The sequence below is a fragment of the Gracilinanus agilis genome, chromosome 3, assembly GCF_016433145.1.
Source record: "Gracilinanus agilis isolate LMUSP501 chromosome 3, AgileGrace, whole genome shotgun sequence".
In the NCBI taxonomy this organism is placed as follows: Eukaryota; Metazoa; Chordata; class Mammalia; order Didelphimorphia; family Didelphidae; genus Gracilinanus; species Gracilinanus agilis.
Window position 1 is genome coordinate 86,797,272 of NC_058132.1, and position 14,444 is coordinate 86,811,715.

At 38.0% G+C, this 14,444-nt stretch overlaps 1 protein-coding gene across 1 annotated transcript; it reads left to right on the plus strand.

The window, feature by feature from the left end:
- The first annotated feature begins 1,939 nt into the window (after positions 1-1,939).
- Positions 1,940-8,590, plus strand: LOC123241093 (putative olfactory receptor 52P1). Its single transcript, XM_044668798.1, has 2 exons — positions 1,940-2,006; positions 7,587-8,590. Exon 2 carries the CDS (start codon positions 7,634-7,636, stop codon positions 8,588-8,590), a length of 957 nt encoding a protein of 318 aa, XP_044524733.1. The 5' UTR covers positions 1,940-2,006; positions 7,587-7,633.
- The last annotated feature ends 5,854 nt before the right edge of the window (positions 8,591-14,444 follow it).

Consider the following 14,444-nt stretch of genomic DNA (forward strand, 5'->3'; position numbering starts at 1 on the left):
GTTGGGTTTGTACCCCAAAGAGATCATAAATAAACAGACTTGTATGAAAATATTTATAGCTGTGCTTTTTGTGGTGGCAAAAAACTGGAAAAGGAGGGTATGCCCTTCAATTGGGGAATGGCTGAACAAATTATGGTATATGCTGGTGATGGAATACTATTGTGCTAAAAGGAATAATAAACTGGAGGAATTCCAGGTGAACTGGAAAGACCTCCAGGAACTGATGCAGAGTAAAATGAGCAGAGCCAGAAGAACACTGTACACAGAGACTGATATACAATGGCAAAATCGAATGCAATGGACTTCTGTACCAGCAGCAATGAGATGACCCAGGACAATTCTGAGGGATGTATGGTAAAGAAAGCTACCCACATTCAGAGGAAGGACTGCAGGAGAGGAAACATATAAGAAAAACAACTGCTTGAATGCATGGGTCGGGGTGGACATGATTGGGGATGTAGACTTGAAACTACCACACCAATGCAACTATCAACAATTTGGAAATAGGTCTGGATCAAGGACACATGACAAAACCAGTGGAAATGTGCGTCGGCCATGGGTGGAGGGAGTGTGGGGGGTGAAGGGGAAAGTAGGGGCATGAATCATGTAACCATGTTAAAAATGAATATTAATAAATGTTTAAATTTAAAAAAAAATTGAGTAATTACTAGTTGTCAAAGTTAACATCAATTCAGGTCCTTTTAAGGCAGCAAGCTTTGCTGCAGTATCTGCCTGGTGGTTCCCTCTAGAGATAGGGTCAGTTCCACCTGTATGGGCAGAGCAATGAACTACAGCTAGGGCTTCAGGTAGTTGGAGAGGAGAAAGCACTTCATTAATAATCTCTGCATTTTGGATACACTTTCCAATATAGGTTAAAAAAAACCCTTTGGAGCCAAAGCATATCCACTGCATGACATATTCCAAAGGCATATCTAGAGTCTCTGTAAATTTTTTCTTTCTTGGCAATTACACAGGCATGTTTTAGAGCTATCAGTTCCGTACCTTGAACACTTATATATGAGGGCAGTGAAGAGTGATTTGTGAGGAAAGATAATGAGTTCTGTTTTGGACATGTCGAGTTAGAGATGTTTATGGAAAACTAAATGGAAGATATCCAACTGGCAGTTGGTAATGTGAGCCTGGGAATTCAGGAGAGAAGTTACAGATGGATAAATAGATGAATACTATATTCATAGAGATTATAATTGAACCCATGGGAGTTGATGACATTACTAAGGAAAATAGTGTACTGAGAGAAGAGAAGAATGCTCAGGACAGAGCCCTGGGGCACAAATGGGTATATTATAATCTGAACAAAGTTTCAATGAAGGTGACTGGAAAAGATTGATTGAGTGCTGTATCTCTGTGTCCATTCCAAGTTCTATTTTTTTCTTGCAGTTACCATATGCAGATAATACTCTATAATATGCTTAGTGTTGTAGGGTTTCCCTTCTGATGAATTCAACTGAATTAAACAAACATTTATTAAAGTGCCTATTATGTTCAAGGCACTGTATTAATCATTAAATAACTGGAATCATCTTCCTGCCACAGAGATATAGGAAAAAAGGAATACTAACTTCTGAGGGCTCTCTATTCTTGAAGAATTTTCAGAAAGATACACAGTGGTTTCTTTTGTAAGAGCCAGAGGAGTAGAAGAGCCATCCTTTCTTGAGGTAGAAGACTTGATTAAATGAATGAAGGGGAAAGGACTATTCCTGTCTGATATATTAGTATTGAAGAAAGAGAAACCTCTCTGGTATATCTAGTCCTAGAATACCTGGCCACTTCTCTCCATTCTTTTCTTTTCAGTACAAGACTGGTACATTCCAACAGAAGTCCAGGGATCAGGATGATGGCATGGTCCCCAGAGAATTCAGAACCTGCCTGCTCCCCTGGAAACATTAACCTTGAGGGAATAAGCTTCATCATAAAGAAACTTTTTCAGCCACTCTAGCTCAGAGAGGACTGCTTTGTTGACTCAAGAATCAGCCACTGTTAATTTGGTGAGTAACTGTTCAGGAGAAGACATCTAACTTGTCAGGGCTTATGTGTTCCTAGATGAGAATACAATGGAACCAACAGGAGAAAAAACCACAATAGTAAGGGTGTGTATCTAGTGATCAGCATGGAGAAAAAAAAAGTAAGCATATAAGTAAGTATATCAGAGTCAAGGATTGGAATGGAACAGAATGGCTGGGGTTTTAAATCTTGGAAAGAATATTAGAAATCATCCAATATCCCCTTTTTTCAGGTGATAAAGTTGAGGCTTAGAAAAGTGTCTTGACCAGCCTTATATAGTAAATTAGGAGATGCCTTGCAATAGAACTCAAGTTTCTAGATTCCAGTTTAGAGCTTTTTCTTTTGATTCAAGTTTTTTTTTCTCAAGTGAGCCTAGAGCAAGGCTCTGAGTTCAGGAGATTAGATTCTGGACAGAGTATAAGCTGATTCAGAGGTTTGGACTCAAGAAGTTAGCAGTTACTGAGAAGAATGTGAATACTGAAGCTTATCCTTGGTCCTGGGAGTGTGCCCTTTCAAGAATGACAGACTCCAGTGGAAACCCTTCAAAGACAGAGATTTATTTAGGTTAGATGGTTGGGAGGCAGTGTGCAGGACCAACTCCTTCCCTGAACAAAGAAATTTCAGGATTTTTATATGTTAAAGGAATGGGGTCTAAGTGGCTTGGAAGGGAAGGATGGGGAGGAAGATGAACAATGAGAACAAACAAGTGGGGAAATCAAGGGAGAATAAGTAAGAGAATAGATATCTTTGGGTCTGCAGCCTTGAACATAATACATCGTTTATGACATCCTGATCACAGAGGTGAGTTTGGGGGCATAGTACAAGTACACATCGTTTAAGGCATCCTGATCATGTTTCCCATCTTGAGAAAATAGGGGATGTTTGGGATCATAAGTGATGTTGGAGATGTAAGGATCATAAAAGTGGATAAATTATCTGAAGGAAATGAATGTGTTTGAGGTTGTAAACATGAGGTATCCCCTCATGCTCAGACCCTTTTCTTAAGGCTAGTGTAAATACAACCAAAGTTTAGAGGTGGAGGATCCTATGTTTGTTCAGCTGTGTAATAGGTGAATTTGGAGAAAGGTGATTGGTTAAGGGGATTTTGGAAAGGATGTTGTCAGGGACTTGCTAGGTAAATAATATGAGTTGCAGGTAGGATGGAATAGTGAGATTCAGGATATAATATGAGGCTGAAGTCAGGGAGTATAACACTGAAGGTAACAAAGATCTTCAGGGAGAGGAGGAATTAATCTAAACAGGCAAAGAGCAGCAGGGCTTATAGACTAGGATTTAGACTAAAGACAAACTGAGGGAAATAGACTGAATTGAAATTAACTACAGGCTTTAGTTAATTTCACAGGAAGGGACTTGTTTTGAAGTTACACCTTCCTTCAAGCTGGATACCCAGGCTTCCCTTCAAGCCTGAGTATGTTGGTTCTATTCCTCTTCTTCCCTTTTCTTACTAATTAACTGACAAAGTAACTAACAGATCTGTTTAAACACAAAAGGGGTTTGTTGTCTTCTCTGGTTAAATTGTCAAGGAAAAGTGGATTAAGGAAGCCCTAATAGTTGTTTAAAGAAACCTCAGGTGGGGTAAGGGAGGCAGAGATGGGGTTTGAGCAAGGTCCTGCCTTAACTCAGCTCTCAAGGTGATCTTGAAATCAAAAGGGGAATATAATGATAACTACCTAACCTCTCTAGATAAAGTACTGCCAAAGTATAGCTAAACCCTCACAGATTTGAAACTACTCTCTGATTCACTCTCCTTATTCACTCCTCACAGACATTTAGTTAAGGGAAGGAAGGTAGGAAAATGAGGTAGGGTATGGAGATTCAAGAGTTTATCTAAATTAACAAGTCTCAAATAAATTCTCTAAAGATAGGCTAAATTTTCCATCTTCAGAAAGGAGAAGAAGCAGCTGGGCTGGCCCTGACTCTCTCTCCACGAGGTCCCAGGTCCAACTGAAACTTTCTTCCAAGATTCTAAACTCCTAACTGATTTCAGAACTCAGCCAAAGCTTGTAAAAACTGTTCTCACCCCCTCTCTCTGTACTACAGCTGCGAGTCCTGGAAGAGGAATTCCTCATGTAATCTCTGACATGTGGTGTTTCTAGGAATTTGGGGAGTACTGGGGGACCCTGGGGTTCACCACATGACCATTCTGTTCAAAGACTCAGAAGCTTATTTTAAGCACAGTGGACCCTGTATGTGGTTTCAATGCTTTATCTAGAGAGTGTGAGGGAAGGTACTCTTGGGAAATCAGTCAATAATGACAGACTCCACTCAGGATGTTTTATTATTATAATCATCATCATTATTATTGTTATTGTTATAAATAGCTAGCATTTCAGTGGTACCATTGTTAGAGTGCTGGTTTGGGGATTAGAAAGACTTGAGTTCAAATCAAGCCTCAGACACTTACTAGCAGTGTGACCCTGGGCAAGTCAATTAACCCTTTTTGCCTCAGTTTCCTCATCCATAAAGTGAACTGGTGAAAAAAATGGCAAAGCACTCCAAAAAAAAAACCTGAATGAGGCCATGAAGTATCTGACAGCACTAATCAATTAAACAACAAATACAACAGTTTAAGATTCGCAAAGCCCTTTATAGATATTATTTCATTTTATTCTCACAATAACCTTTGGAGATAGGTATATTATTATTTCAATTTTTCAGCTAAGCAAACTTAAACAGAGGTAAAGTGACTTGACTGGGAATACATAGCTAGTAAGCATGTGGGACTAAATTTGAAGTCATTTCTTCTTGCCTCTGGGTCCAGCATTCTATCCATTGGGGCACCTAGCTGCACAAAATAACATTTCTCTATAAGAGACTATATGGAGAGAGTGTATTATTTCTCTTATGTTGTGTGTGTGTGATTTTTCAGAAAAAGAGTATAAGGAAGAGTTGTAAAGAAGTGATATATAGGAAGAGAGATTTGGGAAAGGACTGTGGTCAATATGTGTGAAATAGGAAAAGACTCAGAAAACCACCATATCAAATCAGCCTCATTATGCAAATAGCTCCTGATATGAATGAGATATCCTCTTCTCTTCAAGGAGTTAAATTCTAGTAGGGGAAATAAGACTTAAATATGTCATCAGTCATATAATTTATTATTTTCATAGCAGCCCAAACAAAAGGGGATATGTACTATGGCAACATGTGAACAAGTGTCAAGTGAATTGTACAATTATATAATTATATAAGAATTTTGGAATAAGAACAGATCATTTTTGAGGATGGGATCAGTCAAGGAGGGTTTCATGGACTAGGTGGAATTTTAGCTTGTCCTTGAAGTGTGAGAGGATAGAGATATGAGGAAAAGTACAATTTCCTATTATGTGACTAGCATGAGCAAAAACACAGGAATAGGAAAATAAATGATAGAGACATTCAGAATTTAAAAACCTTTGGATTTCAGAAAATTTAAATAATATAGTTACATAATTTATTTGAAAAAATAAATGTCCTTGCATGCAAATATAAATGCAATTTTAAAAGCAGAAGAGGTAGGGGAGAACACAGACACACTTCAGAAATATTGTGGATTAGGTTCCATCACAACAATAAAGCAAATATCATAATAAAGTATTAGGAGAGTCCTTGATAAACTAGCTAATATACAAATAAATTAGTCCAATAAAGTGAGAGTCTAACAACTCTTCCAGTGGGGAATGGTTAATGTAATTTGGGATGTTTAATTTGGAGCAAAAAAGATCTAAGGTAGCTTTGGCAATCCTCTAAAAGATCACATGCTCAAACTGCACCTTCAAGCTGCCTGTGCTGCCTGCTTTACCTCAGAAAGAAGAGGGAGGAAGTGCTAGCACTGGACTGCTCGGCAGAGGGGTGGAGTATGTGAAAATTATCCTCATGCATAGTTGAGAGAGGGAATGGAGCAGCCTCCTTGCACATGCCAGGGCACCCATGCCACACCTTTGACAATGTGGAAAGGGATGCCATTTATTAATTCATTCAACAATATTTCCCTAGCAACAGCTATGTCGCCAAAGGAACATTATGTTAAATAGGGAGGAGAAAAAGGTGAACAGACACCCCAAAAAAAAGAGGTAATATGATGTGATCTAAGATAGACAAGGTAAATAGGATTTCAGAGGAAGGAGGAGTATCTTCCCTTTTACAGTTGGTTAAGGATAGGATAAATTCCAGAAGACTTGACTGAGGATATGGGGTTTTAGTTGCATCTTGAACAAAAGATAAATTAATATTAATGCTCACAGCACTACTGAATTAAGATTGGTTTTGACTTGAAACTGCCTCAGAATTCCAATTTTAATTCTTTCCTCATCTCTTCCTCATTCTCTTTACTCTAGCCTAATCACATCACCCAGGACTAGAGAAAATACTATTAATTTTTATTTACTCCAAGTTCTTTTTGAACTCGAATTCCAATAAATTACCCACATTTCCTCATCAGAATACATAGAACAGGATAGAAGAAAGAGAAAAAGACAGAGAGAAACAGTCTGACAAAAATAGAGATGAAGAGAATATGAAGGAGAAAGAATGATAGAGAGGAACACAGGAAGACAGAGAGAGGGAGAAAAAGAGATTCTGTTTTATTCAGTAGACAAGTGAAGTCATACTTTTTAGTCTGCATGGAAGGAGAGGGATAGAATAAATCATTAGTAGAGAAAAAAATAATTTAGAAAGTATATCCTAGGGATTTCTCATTAGAGAGAGACAAACTAATGTGATCACACATGCAACTACATGAGGACAGATGGAAAATACAATAGTTAACTGGTCAGTGTTTTTGAGATCTCTCATTTTTATGATGGAGAAACAGACTCCAAGAGGATAAATGACTTACTCAAGGCTACTAAGTGAGGTAAGACTAGCATTAGAACTCTAAACTTCCACAGAAAACTTCAGAACCTTTCAGCATCAAAGTGTGAATAGATCAGGAGGCATTTGTAGGTTTGGAGGCAGTGAGTGTGGTGTAGGAGAAAGCATAATGGACCCGAAGTCATGGATTTACTGCATGTTTAAACATTCTGCCTAACATTTCTAAGTATTAATTTTCTCACCTATAAAAGAGGACAATCAATGCCTACAATATCCACCTCACAAGGTGAGGATTAAATGAATCACATTCATTTATTATAATTATTATCATTTTTATTATTATATCATGTTCTTCTTTGGGGAAGAACATTTCTGAGACATGGTATGATGAATGGGGACAGAATTCTACCATAGAAGTTGGTAGTGCTGCTCTTAGTCCTGCCTTTTGCTACTGTCATTGAACATTATTGAAACACTTACTTGTTTTTTCTGTATTTGTTTCCCCACCATCAAAATAAGGGATTTTGAGTTATAACCTAGCCATTTCATGGGGAAATATAAAGGACATGTCTTTGAAAAAAGGAAAACTCCTAACAAAATGGAAGATAAAATTAGAGTAGGGTTGAGGGGTGGATACGTGTAGTTAAAGGGCATGGAACTTTGGCTCAGTGGGAAAAATAATCAGAGAATTACTAGTCTTTAGACCATTCCATAAATTCATTGCCATTTGACTTCTTTGTTTCTTTTTTCAGCATGGGATCTCTATGAATCATAAAACACGATCCTTCCAGGTGCGACCATGGTGGGCAATGCCACTATCCCCAACTTCTCATCCTTTTTCTTGGTTGGTATTCCTGGTCTTGAAGTCTTCCACTGTTGGTTCAGCATCCCTGTCTGCCTTTTGTATGTCATGACTCTAATGGGGAATGGTCTCATTGTCCTTGTGATAAAAGAAGAACCAAGCCTTCATCAGCCCATGTTCTTTTTCCTTTGTATGCTAGCCTTTAATGATGTAGCTATTTCCTCAGCTATAGCCCCCAGGATGCTTGGCATATTTTGGTTGGATGCTCATCTCATTGGATTTGAGGTTTGCTTGACCCAAATGTACTTAATCCACACTTTTTCCATTATTGAATCAGCTCTTTTGGTTGTCATGGCCTTTGACCGCTATGTTGCCATTTGCCATCCACTGCATTATGCCACCATCCTGACCACTCCTTTGGTCATCAGGTTAGGGCTGGTAAGTGTGGCTCGAGGTGCCATTATGGTCTTGCCCTGTCCACTGCTTATTAAACGACTGATGTATTGTACTCAGAATGTTATACGGCATACCTACTGTGAACACATGGCTGTGGTGAAGCTTGCCTGCACTGATACCTACATAAACCGGAGCTATGGCATCTTTGTGGCTCTCTCAGTCATACTTCTGGACATTGGACTTATTTCTATGTCCTATGTCAAGATCCTTCAGGCTGTCTTCCGACTCTCCTCTAAGGAATCCCGCTCTAAGGCCCTGGGCACTTGTGCTGCCCATATCTGTACTATCCTCTTCACTTATATACCTGCCCTGTTTAGTTTCCTCACCCACCGCATTGGCAAGAGGGTGCCCCCATCCATTCACATTATCTTTGCCAGTATATATCTCCTGGTGCCACCTGCAGTCAATCCATTAGTCTATGGTGTAAAGACCAAGCAGATTCGTGACCAAGTGGTCATGCTTTTCCTCAGGAAAAAGGATAAGGACTCCAAGCATTAGTTCAGGGTTAGGCATGACATTTCTTGAGACTGGAACCACTTACTGTGAAGAAACACCAAGACTGAGCTGAGAGGACAATGCAGTGTATGGGCTACCTTTAGCTGGCTTGTTTGCCAACCATGACCCATTTTATCTACACTCATCTTCCCATCAGTAACTCTAGGGAGTTTGGTTAGAGTGTAATGAGATAATGTCTTGAAGCTTTTCTTGTTTACTTTGAGATGATTTGTCTTCCTCTATACACTAGTCAGTTTGAGGCCTGGGTCAAGTTTTGCTTCTGATCTGGGAGGGATAAGGACTACATAGATGAAATTACCTGAGGAGGAGTAGGAAGAGGCAATCCCTAGCTTGTTTACCAGATCCCCTTGGGCAATCTTGAATCAAACCTGATGATTTGACCTTCCTTTACACAGAAGTCCAAAAAATCCTTAAGATGGAAGAGTACAACAGCTTCAGAATGATTAAGTTCTTTCTAACCTGTTTATAAGTAAAAACAGCTATAAATTAATTGTCAAGAAACCTTCAGAAATCAAGAAGATGTGACCAAATACAGAGGCTAAGGTCTATGAAGATAGAATCCTTCAGCTTGACCTCAGACTTTCTTAAATTTTCTCCCTGTTAAAATCTAACTGTCCCAAGGATAGGATAAATTCAGTAGGAACCATCACTAAGTCATGGTACAGAGTCCAATTCTTCTGAACCTTATACTCTCACTCTGTCATCTACACTCAATTCAAGTACCTTCCAATCTCAACTATTACCTTACAAAATACTATTTTCACCTTTTCCCATCCTGATCATGACCAGCTTCAATGTTAACTCACTACAGTGATTATTTGCTTCCAGATTTTAGTTATTTCTCACAGAGGCTTACTATAGTGGCCTGACCTGAACAAGCCAAGGTGACATGGATCTTTGGCCATATCCAAGAAAAGCAGACATAACTACTTTACATTGATAGAAAATTAATGCCTTCAGAGGGTGATGCTGAGAAGAGACTTTGCTATTTTTGAAAAAGATGCTGGAATATTACCAGGAAGTTAGCCAGAAATCCTAAGGCTTTAGCACCAAATATTTCCAGTCTTTAATGACTAGTGCTGGTAAGGATAAACTTTCTAAACCAACTGGGATGACTTGATAGTCTCAAGAGCTTCAAGAAACATGTGGAACACTGACAAAAAGGATGTAAACAAATCAGTAAGCACAAATTTGATCTGGAGATATAAAAGAATTTGATGGTCAATTTTGACTTCTGAACTAGTTACCATTTGAAATCTATATAGTCACATAAATATGGGGAATTTATTGAGATAATATTTTTTCCTGACATAACCCATTTCTCTCTCACTCCTGTGGTCTGTGACATTTATTGCCTCGGTTGGTCTAATCCATGCATCAAGGGGAACTCTCAGGTCACTGTCTTTCTATCCAGGTAATGCCAAAAAAACCCCAAACAAATCCTATTATTTGGGTAAGTCAGTGTACAGACAGTGACCAATAGTGTAATAAAACAAAGGAATGGATTTGGCTTGCTGAGAAATATTTTCAAGGACTTCTTGTATATATTAAGGGGTAGTAAATATTGTTGCATTCATAGAAACTTTCCTTCAGTTTGAGTGATCCAACAAAGCAATGTGCTTCCTAGAAAACCAGTAGATTCTTTGTCATTGTAATTCTTCATACAGAGATGGAATGATCCCTTTTTAATGGATGTAGTATAGTTTTTCGTTTAGGCACAGTTTCAAAAGCAGGTGACTTTTGAGATCTCCTTTTCAGCCCTGAGTATTTGGTTCTAGAAATAGGTATTCAGCTTATTTAAGTCAAATTTAAAAACAAATTTGGAACTAAGAATTTGGCAGGTACTCTACCAGACAATATTAATGGAGTAGTCCTTGCTTTCTTCAAGAGAGCAATAGAAATGCCCCCCACCCCAGTAATGATGTGTATGTTGGAGAAAAAGGCTTAACCTGTATGGGGGAATGTCCAAAAAGCATCTCAAATGGTGAGATGTGTAGATCTCCCCTAAGTGTGCTATGAGGATAAAACAAAGCTAAGGGGAGAACTTTAGGCCATTTCAAATGAGTCTCAGTGCACAATTTTCCAATCATATTTTTAAGACCTCTATTCATTCCCTCAAGTTGGCCTGAGCTCTGGGGTGTGATAGGGTACATGGAATTGGGGAGTGATCCCCAAACAAGAATGAATCTGAGACAAAACAGGAAAAGCATTAGGAAAGGCTTCTAGCCATCTGGTCAGCTGATCCACTATGACCAAGCAAACTTTATAATAATATCCATCCTTAGGCATGGTAATAAAGTCATTTTGTAAATGCTCAAAAGGTGTGTAAGTCAGAGGATGCCAACCAAAAACCTTGCCTCAAAAAGCATGTTGATTATATGCCTGGCAAGTGGAACAGGCTGCACACACTTTAGAGGCTATGGTCATTATACCAGGACTATACATACTTTTTTGACAGTCTACAATACCCTGAGTGCCAAAGTGACCGTTCTTATGAATGGATAAGCATATTTGTTGATAAAAAACATCTAGGCAGTAGGGTTTTCCTTCAGATGACACCCATACCCCATTGATCTGTTTTGATTTAAACTTTTGTTTCCATTTTTCCACTTCCCGTTCATTATACAAGAGAAATAAATTTGAATTGTTAATAGTTGTTGAAGTTAAAATTAATTCAGGTCCTCCTAAGATAGCAAGCTTTGCTGCTGTATCTGCTTGGTGTTTCCCTCTAAAAACAGGTCTGCCCACCTGTATGGGCAGAGCAATGAACTAGAGCTAGAGCTTCAGGTAACTGGAGAGCAGAAAGCACTTCATTAATGATCTCTTCATTTTTGATACATTTTCCAGCAGAGGTTTAAAATCCTCTTTGGAACCATAGCATACCCACTGCATGACATATTCCAAAGGAATATCTAGAGTCTTCCTTGCCCTTGGCAATTATACAGGTATGTTTTAGAGCTTTCAGTTCTGTACCTTGAGCACTTATATTTGAGGACAGTGAAGCTGACCACACAGTGGAGAATTCTGTGACTACAACAGCAGCAGTATAGTGTATGCCATCCCTCATAAAAGAAGAGCCATCATTAAATAAAAATAAGGCTGTGTTGTCTAGAAGAGTGTTTAAGAGATTATCTTGAAGCTTTTCATCCATGGACACTAAAGATTTATAATTGTGCAATGGTTCTCTTGAGACTGGTAAATCTGGAAGCAAGATAGTAGGATTAAGGACTGTACAGTGTTTCAAGGTGTAAGAAATGAAATGGATGTAAAAGGATAGATTTAAAAATATTATGGTTTTAAAAGATTTATTAACAGCCATTAGAAAAATAAAGCCACGTTCCCTTTTAAGAGTTAGTTTGAAAGTCCCACCATACCTCCACCACTATGCTGCTTCAGCTGGAAAAGAGAGAGTTTTCTTCCAGGCACCTCCCTTTTATTCTTCTCTCTATGTTATTACACTTCCTGTCTATGTGATTACACAAGAGGAATCATGGGAAATGTAGTTTGAAAGAGCCCTAAATATCCACAGGAAGTTTAGCTCAGGGACCTCAAAATTAGTTCAAGGACTCCCCAATTTCCAATATCACATTCCACCTTGAGATGCAGAGGACAGACTGGTCTTCCTGATGGATCTTGTAAAACATAACACATAACTAGCTTATAATTACAGAAATTTGGGGATAAAAAGAAAAGAGGACAAAAACCAATGATTGCGAGGCACATTGACAAAAGCCAATTAGGGGGCAGTCCCCTTCAGCATAAGAGTGTACATTCAAAACAAATGCATTCAACTCCCCATATTTCAATCAACTGTACCCCAAAGTTCATTTTGGATCTTCTTGATTCAGTGTATGTTCATAGTGCCTTCTCCAAACAGGTTTGTTGTCTGGATTCTGGGAAGATGGCAAATTTCTTATCCTGAAATTACTCTCAAAAGAATTTAAACTTTACATTATAGATTATAAAAAATACATTCCCTTCTGAGGAGAATAACACATTCCCTTCTGAAATTACTCTCGAAAGAATTTTACATTATAGATTATAATAAAGACATTCTGATTATAAAATATACATACCCACCCTGAGGAGGGTTAAGGCCAATGCCCAGATCAGCTAAGGATACATGGCTGAGTTATGGGGTTGTGTGAATAATTGGCAAAAGAAATTTAAAAAAAATTTAAAAATCTGAATAAAAGAGAAAAAACTTGTGAATTAAATGTAAAATATCAAAGTTTTATGTGCAAAAATGTAGGAAAAAATAAACTTATAACAGGTCCTTGAATCAAGGTCCAATTAAAGTGATTTAAGTAATTGTGCAATTACCCAATTCAATAGCCAGGACTACAGACAACACTTATAAGAAAAATAAAAGGACCAAATTTGTGTGCAAGGGAAGTGTCTTTGCCCGATTTGATTTGCCTGCACTTCTCAGAAATAGGGTGAGCCAGGATGATGGCCAACCTTTTGCACTTGACTAGGATTAAACTCAGGGAAGTCTGGCCTCTAACATATGTAAGAAAAGCTGCAACCCTGAACCCCAATCGCTAAGTTCAAGTCCTTCAGTTTTGGCATAGAAGTTCAACAATCCTACCTGGATTGATATTGGTCTGTTTTGACCTTGTGCTGCTAGGCACTGTGCAGTTTCTCACCAATCCCATTTGGGACTGGGTGGTCTTCTTGACCTTGTAGATCTTTTGTTCCCTTCTCCTGGCATCTGACAGAATTGTTAATTACAGTGCCTAATATTTGCCAATAATTGGCAGGTTACCATAGACTAAGGCTTTGGGGTATGCATTAATATTATAGTAGTTATATATATATATATTAAACTTATGTTATTGTATATATATTATTGTAAAATCAAAAAGATTAATATTGATTATATGTACTTTAAGTACAAAATGAGAAAAAAGGAAAAAGAGTCAATTATTCTATTAAAAAAACAAAAAGAAAAGAAATAAGAAAATTAAAAATTTATGGAAAAATACAATGTTTTCAAGCAAAAAATGAGAGCAAAAAAACACTTAAATACTGTATTGCACATAGAAGGGAAAAAATAATAAAAGAATGTTTTAAAAATCAAAATACATATAGCTTAGAATTAGTGAAAGGTTTTTCACCCAAAAATGAGATACATTTCTTTCTAAGCTTTTCCATGAACTCCTGTGAGTGTAAATCTTTTTCATAAAATAGCAGAAATTTATAATGCAATTCAAATAAAGTACCCAATTTTCCAAAATTACAATAACATAAAAATTTCCAAAATTACAATAACACAAAGGTAATATTTTCACTACCTAAGAAGGCTACTTCATATCTAGTGAGTCTTTGATCTGAAAATGCCTGTGTTCTATGCCTTAACATCAATGCCTTAACTTCATGTGGGCACATTAGGTTTAATAGGCACCCTAATATTAAATCAGCAGATTTAGTTACTAACAAAGCTGTGGCAGCTATTCCTCACATGGTGGGGCTCCTGAAGTTACTGGGTCCAGCTGGGCTGAATAATAAGCAACTGGATACAGAAAAGGTCCTAAAGTTTGAGTTAAAACACCTGAAGCTACCCATCTCTTTTGTATACATTTAAGGTATATGACTTTTTGTAATCTGGAATGCCTAGAGCGGAGGCAGACAGGATAGTCTGTTTTAGTCTGAAAGGGCTGACAGGTGTTCTGCATCTAATTTAAGTGGTTCAGGTTCATTTTTTGTCAGAGCCATAAGGGGTTTAGTGATTTCCCCTTAGCAAGGGATCCACTGCCTACAAAACCCTGTTGCTCCTAAAACTGCCCTCAACTGTTTCTTAGTGGAGGAGGCAGTCACTTTCTGAATAGCTTCA

Bases quoted from the DNA above. Each gene is read 5' to 3' on its own strand.
- LOC123241093 (XM_044668798.1), top strand. From the start codon at position 7,634: ATGGTGGGCAATGCCACTATCCCCAACTTCTCATCCTTTTTCTTGGTT.